Consider the following 12,539-nt stretch of genomic DNA (forward strand, 5'->3'; position numbering starts at 1 on the left):
ACAGGAAACACAGGCAGGACTGCTGAAAGGCGGAGGCTCATGAAGCTTAGTACAATACTGCCACTTCTAAGAAGCTTATTGAAGCCCTTGACCCTCTAGAGTTTTCAAAGAGTGAATAGGAAAGATCAGGCTCGAGCTGACATCATTTTCTGCGTGGCAGTACTGTCCTGCATTTCAGCAGAATGGGCCAAAAGCTGTAGAATCCATCATTTAAGATGATTAAAATCAATCTATTGGTGAGATGTCACTGTTTTCCTTGAATATTATTTTGTAAGGCTGAATTTAGAAGGCAAATAAAGCCTGAATTTGTAATGGTCTTACATTTTGTCAGAAAATCAGGGCAACGCTAAGTGGACATTCTATATATATCTCAAATAACCTGGCCACCAGTCCTCCAGTGCCAGTTGGAGGATTTTACTTTCAAGTGCTCTATTTTACTTTCATGTAAAATAGAAATAAAAGCTTCTTGAGGTAGGCGGGTACATAAACTAAGGGAGACAGGTGGGAGATGAACAGGTAGATGGGAAAACAGAAGGCAGTCAAGGTGGAGATAATGTAAGCACAGGTACAAACAGGTGACAATCTACTGGGTACAGTGACCTCTGTGACTACAGGAGAGAACCGAGGGTAAATGGACACCTTTTGATGAAAAGCCTTAAGAAAGTGAATGATGCCTGGCGTTGTGGCATGTGGCCTATAGTCCCAGCTACTGGGGAGGCTGAGGCAGGAGGACGGCTTGAGCCCAGTTCTGGGTTGAACAGCACTATGCCAATCTGGAGTCTGTTCACACTAAGTTCAGTATTAATATGGTGACCTTCCTGGAACAGGGCACCATCAGGTTGCCTAAGGAAAGGTGAACTAGTCCAGGTCGGAAACGGGGCAGGTCCAAACTCCTTGCAGTTCAGTAGTGGGATCTCGCCCATGAAAAGCCACTGTGCTCCACCCTGGGCAACACAGCGAGACCTTGTCTCTGAAAAGAAAAAAAGAATTTTTTTAAAATGTGACTGGAACTCAAACTTGAAACATACATCTCAAACCTTCTTGTTTCATGAACCTGAAAGCAGTTTCTGTGATTTTTTTTTTGCTTTGGTTTTTTTAAAACAAGGTCTCACCCTATCACCCAGGCTGGAGTGCAGTGGTGCAATCTTGGTTCACGGCAGCTTCAACCTCCTGGGCTCAAGTGATCCTCCCATCTTTGCCTCTCAAGTAGCTGGGACTACAGGAGCACACCACCATGCCTGCTAATTTTTTGTATTTGAGGTGCAGTTCACCATGTTGTCAAGGCTAGTTTCTGTGATTCTTATGTCCCGAGTTCCACTACACGAAAAAGCTCTGGAGCTCCACTGACCAATGTGGCAGACATTAGCCATATGTGGCTATTTAAATTAAAATCAATTAACAGGAAATTAAGTTAAAAATTCAGTCCTTTAGTCACACTAGATACATTTCAAGTGCTCAGTAGCCACCTTGCCTAGTGGCTACCATGTTGAACAGCACAAATATAGAACATTCCGTCATCACCAATAGTTCTATGGGCCTGTGCTGTTCTTGAGAGTAGCACGATTTTCTTTTGAGTATTTATTTCAAGGAAAGACACCTCGGATGACAGTTTGAGTAGATGACTCGTTGGTTTCATGCGTGGGTGTCTAGGGGGTAAGGGGGATCCAGCATGCTCTTAAGGTAAGCAGCTCTTCTGTGAAAATAAAACATTGAACCTCCAGGCTTCAGTACTGTCCAGGGAATGTCTAGGTGTGGTGGCTGCCTGAACAGTGGCCTTCACTACTCTCCTCCCTATAGTCATCACATGGGGGGTGACCATTTGAACCACTGTGCCAGCTCCAGGGCCCCGCCATTCTCCAGTAAAAGCTCAGAGCCCCCACATGGACTCAAAGCCCTCTTTCTTTTTAGCAAGAGGTAAGATGAAACCCACCAAAAAGTGTTTCCTAAACAAAACGGAAAGAACTAGAAGGTGAACATGTGCTGTGCAAGAATGGTCAGGCCAGCAATATTCAAGTTGCTGATCATACCATGGCCAGCCCTTGTGTGAGGCTCACAGGTGCTGTCCCCTTTCACTCTTCTGCCCATGGCACACAGCTTTGCAGCATATTCTGTGGTTTCTTTGTTTCAAACCTGGGAATCTCCATGCGGTGGGGCACTGTCTCATTTCCTGTTACAGGACAACTCCCTTTTTTTCCAGAGTTCAAAACCCACAGCTTCAACTGAGACCCTATTCTTATATATCAAGGTTTAGTTCCTTACAGGCCTCACACAATAATGCCTTTCCATTAAGTGGAAAAAGAGCCATTCAATAAGAATTACGCACCATTAATAGCCAGGCCATAGGCCAGGTTCAGTAGCTCATGCCTGTAATCCCAGCACTTTGGGACGCTGAGGCAGGCGGATCACCTGAAGTCAAGAGTTCGAGACCAGTCTGGCCAACATGGTGAAATTCCATCTCTACTAGAAAAAAAAAAAAAAAAAAAAAAAAAGCTGGGTGTGGTGGCACATGCCTGTAATCCCAGCTACGGGAGGCTGAGGTATGAGAATCTCTTGAACCTAGAAGGCGGAGGTTGCAGTGAGCCAAGATTGTACCACTGCACTCCAGTTTGGGCAACAAGAGTGAGATTCCATCTCAAAAAAAAAAAAAAAAAGTCAGGCCATTACTTTTAGACTCAAATGTTCTAATAAAGTAATGGTTTAAAAATAAATTTAGTTTGTAGTTATATTAAAACATCCAAATGGAAGAATCCTCTTTTTATGTTTAAAATAACTTCAGAAAAGGAAAGGATATCAAGGAGAGGAGTGGGCTGGACTACCCCCAGAAAGTGGTGACTTGCGATGTACAGCAAATCTGTCTTTAATTTGGACATCTTCACTAGCATTGGACAACTGTGATCTGCTATTCAAAAAGCTTGGCTGTGAAGGACAGACGGAGATGTGATAGCAGCTACAGATAATATGAAATAGAGGAGGATTTTTTTTTTTCCAAATTGTTTTGGTGTTGATTACCTGTGTATGTGCTTTAAGATAGAGAAGAACTGACAATTTGACAAAAGTCAGCAAAAGAAAGAAGTTAAAAGATGAAGGAGAAGTTAAGGAATGGAATGAAGTTCCATAAGAGGCAAAATTCAGAACCTAGGGTCCTCTTCTTCCATTATGATAACAGGAGAAAAGAAAGGATAGAATTAGGTGCAGGTAAATGTATAGATGAAGTGCAGGGCTCTGGGGGATATCTGCTTTCTACCTTTTTTTTTTTTTTTTTTTTTTTTGAGACGGAGTCTCGCGCTGTCGCCCAGGCTGGAGTGCAGTGGCCGGATCTCAGCTCACTGCAAGCTCCGCCTCCCGGGTTCACGACATTCTCCGGCCTCAGCCTCCCGAGTAGCTGGGACTACAGGCGCTGCCACCTCGCCCGGCTAATTTTTTGTATTTCTTAGTAGAGACGGGGTTTCACCGTGTTAGCCAGGATGGTCTCGATCTCCTGACCTCGTGATCCGCCCGTCTCGGCCTCCCAAAGTGCTGGGATTACAGGCTTGAGCCACCGCGCCCGGCCTACCTTTTATTTACTCTGTGAAGAGAGAGGTGACAGCATCTAAGCATGATGGGGGAGTGGATCTGGAGTGGGCGAGTACTGAATTGGCACTGTGTGGAGGAAGGGGAAGAGAGCCGACAGGAAGCACACAGAACAATGCAATGAAATGAGTAAATGAATGAAAGGAAGGAAGATGGTCCTTTTAAAAAAATTGTTAAAACAGACACTCCTGGTGACACGGACATCAGTAGGTACTAACCATGAAGTACTTGAGAGATTGAAACCAGACATACTTATTTTAATCATATTTTATATAAAATAGACATTTACATAAATTTAATTTTGGAAAGACCTAGGCAAAGTATACATCATTAGACTCAATGGAAGAAATACTTTATGGAAGATAAATTCTAACGGGCACAGTCAAAGTAACAAAAATGTACATTTACATACAACTGATCAAAACAGGAAGTATGAAAAAAGAACATGATGCAAATCATTTCCCCCTGACAAAAGGAGGGATCTGCGTGAATTACAGCAAATCAAATGATTTCCACATTGTAAAAGCGAGCCATGGCTTCTACAGATATTTTAATTCCTTGGGAGGAAGTTTCACCTCATCTTTTTTCCCCAGTAAAGTAACAATCACTGTAGGAATTTTTAAGTGCACAGACTGTAAAATAAGAGTAACTACCTCTGCCATGTTCAAGCATTTGGGCAATTCAGTCACTTTTAGGGTTGTATCATTTAAAAAACGGCAACAGTTATGAATTATCTCATCAGATGCATAGTGTTTTTCAATCCAGATTCAAGAGTAACCATTCGAGTTACTCATTGAGCTTAATGGAAACATCAAACCAACCAGTCCTTTCATGGGTGGTAAACATGACTGAGACACTGGCCAACTTGGCCCAGGTAAGGTGGCTCTCCAGTGGCAGAGCTAGAACTAGAACTCAGATGTCTTGATTCTTGGGCTAGTGTACCCCTTCTGTGGACCAGCAAGACAAATAACCCCCAAAGGACATCACACATATTGAAAACTACCAAATTTGATACATATACATATACAATGTGTACTACTGAGAATGCGAAGAAACTACTGGATTTTTAGACATAGACGTGTCTTTCCAGGTGGGAGTCAATGGTGATCTACGCTTACAAACCAATAATGAGCATATATTGTGGTGGATGCTGATTTTATGAGTTACAGACCATAAAGACTTTAATTGAAAAGATCAATTAAAATCAATATTTTAATATCAGCCAATTGATTGTTATAAAGATCTTATCAATTCTGTTGTGCCACTTTGATTGATATTAAACCATGCTTTTGATTGCAGTTATTTTCTGTTCTCTTTAAGTTACATGGCTACAAATAAAATATTGAGGGAAATAATATTTTTGGAAGAACTATTCAACATATTTTCCTTTTGTATCGAAGACTTCAAGAATAATCATAAAATGTTATAATATTTCTCTATCTTATTTTTGACACCCTAAGCTTTTATTTTATTCAACTGCAGCCTAAATGCAAGATTTGACAGGTATTTATTCTTTTCAAATGTCAAAAGATACCATCTAGATAGCTAAGTTAAGCTATATTTGGAAGATACCAACATATAATCAAATCAAAGTAAATGTAATTTGGAAACTAGGAACAAAAATTTTTTAAAAATCACCTCTAACTATATTTGTTGTGAATGTCGTTCCTAATATCCTCTAGATTTATTATTTTAAGAAGGTGAATCCACCACAAAGTCAAAGCAAAAGTTTCTTTTTTTTTTCAAAAACAGATTCTAACAAGTACGAGTAAGAAATAATTAACAAAAGCTCATGTGTGCCCCAAATAAAGATAGAGATATAGGCATAAACTCTATACCACGGACACCTTCTATGAGTCATGAAAATATCAGTCATATATACTGGGCACTTAGTCTGGTACATGCAAATTTCAAGGCAATTCCTCTCCATCTGAGAACCAGGAATTCTGTAATTTTAAGGCCAAATTGTAGTCCAATTGCCACAAGTGCAAAACCACCCCACATAACCACCTATTTGTGAATCATGGAACGATAGCCTCAACCAACCAATTGTGCCATAAATCATTGTTAAGACTTCTTTGGCTCATTTTAGTACAGATTTAAAAGTAAAAATTGCAAAAGATTATAAACATCTATTATTTTGTAAAAGTTTCAAACTCCCATTACAGTTATCAGCCTTGTAGCGGTTCTCCAGCTTAGCTGCGCATTGGAATCATGAACAGCCAGGATGATTCAACCAGAGATTCTGAAAGGTCCTCAGGTGATTCCAAAGTGCAGCCGTGTTGAGAGCCACTATGTGTGAGGGAACAGATGTCAACTATCAGCTGAATGTAGCTCTTCAATCTGAGAACCTGGAATGTCTTACAACGACAATAGGAAACCCACATTTGCTTTGTTTCTCCTCACATTACAGTTATTGCGGGCCAGTTTTGATAGGACAGTTTGGATTTTCTCATTTAGTCTGACTGAAAAACCGTTTCACGAGGCATTTGCACAACCACGGCAAAACACTGCATCAAACTAGGTACCACCTATTACAAATTTCAGATTCTTATGCTACGGGTTGTGAAGTACCGTAGGAGGTTGGAATTAAAGTGCGACAATTCTCTTTGTTTTGTGATAGGCTTTAAATTAAACAACCCAAAAGGATATATCTCAGGATTCTCTATAATAAAACTTCTTTTCCTCCAAGGCATTTGCATCTTTGGTTTAGTTCACCTATGTTGTATCACTGAAACATGTTTTACAAATACTGTTAACAGATCGAAAGCATCTGAATCATTTTAAAAATCCTGAATGAATAATTCATAAGGTTAAAACAAGCTGCTAAAGCCATTCTTGTGGCTTCTATATCAAAGCATACATAAAGAAATGGACACTTGTCAGGGATTTTGAAGGCAAGGGGAACTGATTCTAGGTACCAAAAAAAGGAGAGGTTAGATGGACTGGAAAAAGAGGGGCGATATATACATGAGGAACTCTAAATGTAGCTGGAAAAAAATAACAAATCTGTTCAGAGTAACACAATCATAAAATGAAACTCTGATCATTGGTTCAAATGTTCAGCCAGGCCAAAGCAACTCCTGTTTTATCCTCAGCCACTTTCCTTCCTACCCAGAACCTGTTTAGGAACCCAGTGCAAAATGAAAGTGTGGACCTCTTGCTCAAAAATTATTAAGAATTATTAAAAATTTCAGCCAGACATGGTGGTTTATGCCTCTAACCCCAGCACTTTGGGAGGCCGAGGTGGGCAGATCGCTTGAGCCTGGGAGTTTGAGACCAGCCTGGGCAACATGGTGAAATCCTGTCTCTACAAAAAGTACAAAACTTAGCTGGACATGCTGGCACATGCCTGCAGTATCAGCTCCTTGGGAGGCTGAATTGGGAGGATCCCTTCAGCCAGGAAGGTCAAGGCTATAGTGAGCCATGTTTTCGCCATTGCACTCCATCCTGGGTGACAAAGTAAGACAAAGTGGAACTGTGTCTCAAAAAAATAAGTAAAAATCATACATTCAACTGAGCTCAGCATGCTTCAGAGTGCAGGGCCCCGTGGGACTGCAAAAATTGCACATCCATGAAGCCAGCTGTGCTCCTCCATTTCAAGAAGGTGCTATCAATCCACACAGCAAGTATACTTTCATTAAGGGCAAACTAGATGCACCTCTATGATGAATGAGGGCACTCCATTTTTATTATAAAGATAAGTTCCATGTATTATTTTGTGTTACAAGGACCAAATGAAAATAGTTACAAAATACATTTAATATCTTTGAAAAATAGTATGTGATTTATTTTCTTATATGCACTGTTTTAACTGTGAAACTATTGCATTGGCCACATCTCAGTGAAGGTATTCACTTGGGATAAAAGTATCTGATCCAACAAATAATTACTTTTTTAAAAAACAGTGCTTACTTTTAGTGTTCAAAAAGATGCCAGTGTGTGTAGACAGAGTGACAGTGAGAGAAAAAGGGAGGGAAGGAAAGGGAAAAGGGGTAGGGAAGGATGGGGGGAGATAGGAAAGCACCTACCAGGAGGCAAAGTTTCCTGAAGGTCATGTGATCCTTTACCCTCAGGAACTTTTAGGCTGAAATCACCATTTCCATTATTCCAACAAATGTACTCTCCTATCTTTATTAGCACTTCAAGTAAGGTGTAATAACTGTTCACAATTTGGGGCTCAGTCTTTTCCATTAAAGTTTTAAGCATCAGTTTTCATTACAGATTATTCTGAAAAGTTGTAATAAAGTCCTAGACATTAGGGCTTCATGTTTTTTCAATCTGAGGGTGGGGTTGTTATTTTACAATAAACACAGGAGTATGTTTCTTGACCCTAGGACTATGATTTTGGGAGGAAGAATATATCTTAATTAAGGTTGTGGATACATTTATGTTATATAACATGAAAAAACTATTAGAAACAAGCGATCGTAGTGGTAATATATACATTATTGGATTACTGATGCACACAAAGAGATGCATGCTAATTCAAATTCTGTAATCATTTGCATTTAAAATACTTCCCTCGCCACGCCTTCTGCAGAAATTTTTCTTGTTTACTTAGACTTACCTTGACAAAACAAATAATAACACTGGGCTAGTGCTTCGTGATACTGGGTTGAAAGAAGCAGAAGGCTATTTTTACCCTGCCCTGGCCTGAGCATGTGACTTATGTGAGCCTTTAGGCTATTATGTCTGTGTGCTACCTGGCTCAGCACTACCAACAGTACTGTCTGGAGTGTTTTGGTTTTGTTTTTAATGATGAAGACCAAATTAGAATCAGGTGTTCCAACTTCTTCACTTCCAAAACATACTACTGCCAAAACACTGAAGGCTGATTCCTCACATCTCTTTAGCAAGTGAATAATCAACACAAATTTTGGAATGGACTGTTAAAACTTAACTATTTTACAATTTAGATTTACATTTTATAAGATCAGTTTTGAAAGCTGATATTAAAACCACTTTGTACAGAGAAAAAAGAAGTGTGTGTGTATATATATTAATTATTTTATAACTTATGAAATAAATAACACTAAAAATAAATGTCAAATTGTGAGTTCAACTTTGCCTTCCTATCTCTTAAATATAAATATATATTTAAAATTTGAATTTAGATCTTTACCCTAGATTTTTAGAGCATTCTCCATAATATTCTCAAAACAAAGAATTCTAGGTATTAATCATTGATGTTCTAAGCCCAAAATTCTCATTAAGCCTAGGAACACAAATAAATAGAGCTCTTTTTCCATCTAATTAGAATCTATGAAGATTTCTGTGATACATCATAAAGGTTCCTCAATGGTTAAATATATTTTTCAAAAAATAATAAATCTCATGATGTCTGAACATTAAGATAATAAAGTAGGACATTTCTGTCAGTTAATATCTTTAATTTTTTATGTAGAATATACTGTTTTTTCTCCACCAAAATAACAATATATTTGCAGGCGGGAACATGTATGATTTTAAATGCACTTTTGAAATCTTAGAGTAAAACACTACTCTAGTAATACTTGTAATAAAATTAAAATAGTTTTAAACACTTCCATAAAGAATCAGGGGTGCCCGGCTCCTTGATGTCCCCCTAGGGATAAAGACATCCATACACAATTCCAAGAGCTTCCCTTTAATTCTTCAAAAAAGCACTAGGAATACTCTTAGGGGGATATTAGATAAAGCTCACTTAGCAATAGCCCTTTTTCCCCACATATTCTGGAAGGTTCTACAAAAGCTATTAGATACTCATTTCTGGTTCTGGAGAATTAAATAAGCCAATTCTTGGTCGGATTTTCCAAATGGCTTACCACAGAGGATGTATCCTCTTTTGAAATATTTCATCCCATAAGGAATAGAAGCTCTGCCTTCACAACATTTCAAGCTTCTGTATTTCTGGGACAAAAAATGTCTAAACAGAATTAGATTTCCAGGTCTCAAAAGCACAGAGATCTATCAAGAGAAATCTGGAGTTAAACCAAACAAAAATCTGTAAAATGTGTAAATGTCGTTCTCCTTCCCTCTCAGACCTTCTTGCCCTTGTTTGCTGTTTTCGTCTTCCTTCATGGAAAAGCAAGTCCTTCAGCACTGGGCTACCAGCAGATGCCCCAAAATGTGTCACCCTGAACTCGGAATGAGCGAAAATCTCATTAGTTGTGCCCCTGCTGATGTGAAAGCAAGGCTTCCATCACTCCCCTTTCAGAGGGACCACATTATCCTATGAGGTTGACTCAAACGGTGCTATGTTTGATCCTTTTCTCGAACTTCTTGTAATCGTTTTTCTAGGCGATCCAATTTGGCAAGATTTTCCTTCAGCAGTTTGCTGTCTGGAACCAACTGTAAGGCTCTCTCATAATAAGCTCTTGCAGACACATATTTTCCCTGGGGGTGAGAAAGAGAGCGCAATTACATTCTGATCCATCACAAAACTCTCTCAGAGAATGAAGAGACTAAGAAACTGACCCTCTGCCCAGTTTTGCATTAACGTTCTCATATGGAAACTCTGTCTGTATGTGTAATTTTATCCTTGTCTATTGGTGCTTTTGGAGACTCTATTTGTTTTAAGCACTAGATCAGCTGGAGAATGTGAAAGAGGAGAGTTATACTGTAAGGATAAATGACAGAAAAACAGATTTTCAATTCTACTAATGCAGGGTGTGAGGTTATTGTTTCCTAGTGTCCTCAGGGAGCTAGTACTGTTCTTTTGTAATTAAATGGAACCATGGCACAAAATTCACATCAGGGGAATGGGGTGGAGGGGGTGGGAGAATGAGAGATGAGAAAATGTTTTTAAAACTGCAAGAAGAATGATTAAATAGTTTGTGTATCCACTCTATCTGTTTAGTGATATAGCAGTTATTCTAATCTTCAGCTTAAAACTAAAAGTAACTTTTGCCTAATAAAGTTTTTATGCAATGAAAAGTGTTGATAAGAATGTGAAGTCAAATTTTCTACTACCGTGGGTTTGCAGCAGTATGCACCAGCTGTATACTTTTAGTGCAGTATAGTATATCACTCCTGACCTACTAAACACAACTGTCCCCACCTCTGTTGGCTTCCAACTGTTTCGTTTGACTCTTCAACTAGCAACCATGTGTGCCTGGTCCCAGAAGGGGTCCCTGGCAACTCGGTCATAGCTATTAGCTTTTTTCAGCACTTTTTCTGCTACTGGATGTATTACCTCCATTATTCGTTCCACCCTCTTTTAGATCTGTATTCTGCAAAGTCTCAGAGCTAAGGTTGTTGGAGTTCCTCCCATTACAAAAAGTATCAATTTGTTCCATCTATTTTTAGTTATAGCTCCCATGTAGATAAATACCCATGACCCTCTACATTTCCATCACAATTAAAAATTATATCTCTTAGAGTGAAGACACACGTAGCAACAAGGAACTAATACTTATCGAATGCTCACCTATCTTCCAAATACCTGTCAAAAGCTTAGACACATAGTGAGCGCTCAATATGATACTATCATTACTGTTACTAGTGACTATCCTGGCTCTGTGTCAATAGTGTCTATTTCTTACTGTATTCACTGGTCATATTGGTGAAAAGGAAAGTGGAAATGACAGAACAAGAAATTGTGCATTAGATATCCAGGCACTGGCATGTACAACAAAACGAAGTATTAACAATGACTCTGATAAGAAGTTAAACAGATTGCTGAACAAGTGGGAACTTGCATTTGCTATATTCAATTATTATTGTTTTCAATTCGAGGATATGTCTTCCAAATGTCCTCTGATTTTTGTTAGCCTTAGCACTTACATGCAGACAGCTGTACACTTTTGGGTCTAAGAGTGCTCTCACAATCTGTTCTGCCTGCAGTTGATTTTGAAGCAATTCTTCCAGGAGGCTCCTTGAATGTCAGCCCCAGTCAAGGGCCTTGGGTTCTTCTTCTCTGATCACAAGGCTTCTCTGTCCTTTCTCACAAAACCCAGTTCCTTTTCTCTTCCTCAAATTGCCCTTTTCTGAACTAAAGTAGAAGCTCTATTTTTTTTTCCCTCTGTAGCCCAGGCTGGAGTGCAGTGGTGCAATGTTGGGGCCCTGTAACCTCTGTCTCCTGGGTTCAAACAATTCTCATGCCTCAGCCTCCAGAGTAGCTGGTACTACAGGCGTGTGCCACCATGTCTGGCTAATTTTTGTATTTTGTTAGTAGAGAAAGGGTTTCACCATGTTGGCCAGGCTGGTCTCAAACCCCCAACCTCAGGTGACCTGCCAGCCTCAGCATCCCAAAGGGCTGTGATTACAGATATGAGCCACTGTGCCCAGCCTAGAGGCCCTATTTTAAAAAATAGTTATATCCCTTAAGTCAGTATCTCCAATTCCCTAGATGCTAGGTAAAATATCTGAATTATCCAATTTCCAGAACTGTGTTCACTTGGTGGCCACTAATCACAAGTGGCTTTTCCAATTTCAATTAGTTACAGTTAATTAAAAATTCAGTTTCTCAGTTGCACCAGCCATATTTCAAGTGCTCAATAGCCACATGTAGCTAGTGGCTACTGCCTCGGACAAGGCATATACTGAACATTTCCATTGTCACAAAAATTCTGCTGGACAGCATCATTCTAGAAAATGCATATTTATAAGGTCAGGAGATTGACACCATCCTGGCTAACACGGTGAAACCCCGTCTCTACTAAAAATATGAAAAAAAAAAATTAGCCTGGTGTGGTGGCGGGCGCCTGTAGTCCCAGCTACTCATGAGGTTGAGGCAGGAGAATGGTGTAAACCTGGGAGGCAGAGCTTGCCATGAGCCAAAATTGCGCCACTGCACTCCAGCCTGGGCGACAGAGCGAGACTGTATCTCAAAAAAAAAAAAAAAAAAAAAAAAAAAAAGAAAGAAAATGCATATTTACTGTCATGAGGCAGTACTGAAAATCAGACTTTGTGCTATAGCCTGGTTGATGCAACTCTTTGATGATAAAAAATGTATTATAACTTCTTGGTCCACTCATTTCATCTTA

General features: G+C 39.5%; 1 protein-coding gene across 3 annotated transcripts in view; it reads right to left on the bottom strand.

Moving 5' to 3' along the window:
- Positions 1 to 3,811: 3,811 nt before the first annotated feature.
- Positions 3,812 to 12,539, bottom strand: part of TMTC1 (transmembrane and tetratricopeptide repeat containing 1) — a 286,278-nt gene continuing 277,550 nt past the window's right edge. For 2 of the 3 annotated variants that reach the window (XM_025402401.1, XM_025402400.1), the window contains exon 18: positions 3,812 to 9,948. In XM_025402401.1, the coding sequence (XP_025258186.1) occupies positions 9,808 to 9,948 (141 nt within the window). In that variant the 3' untranslated portion in view covers positions 3,812 to 9,807. The remainder of the gene's footprint in view (positions 9,949 to 12,539) is intronic. The other variant, XM_025402399.1, reaches the window with a different exon arrangement.

Source organism: Theropithecus gelada, chromosome 11 (assembly GCF_003255815.1).
Source record: "Theropithecus gelada isolate Dixy chromosome 11, Tgel_1.0, whole genome shotgun sequence".
In the NCBI taxonomy this organism is placed as follows: domain Eukaryota; kingdom Metazoa; phylum Chordata; class Mammalia; order Primates; family Cercopithecidae; genus Theropithecus; species Theropithecus gelada.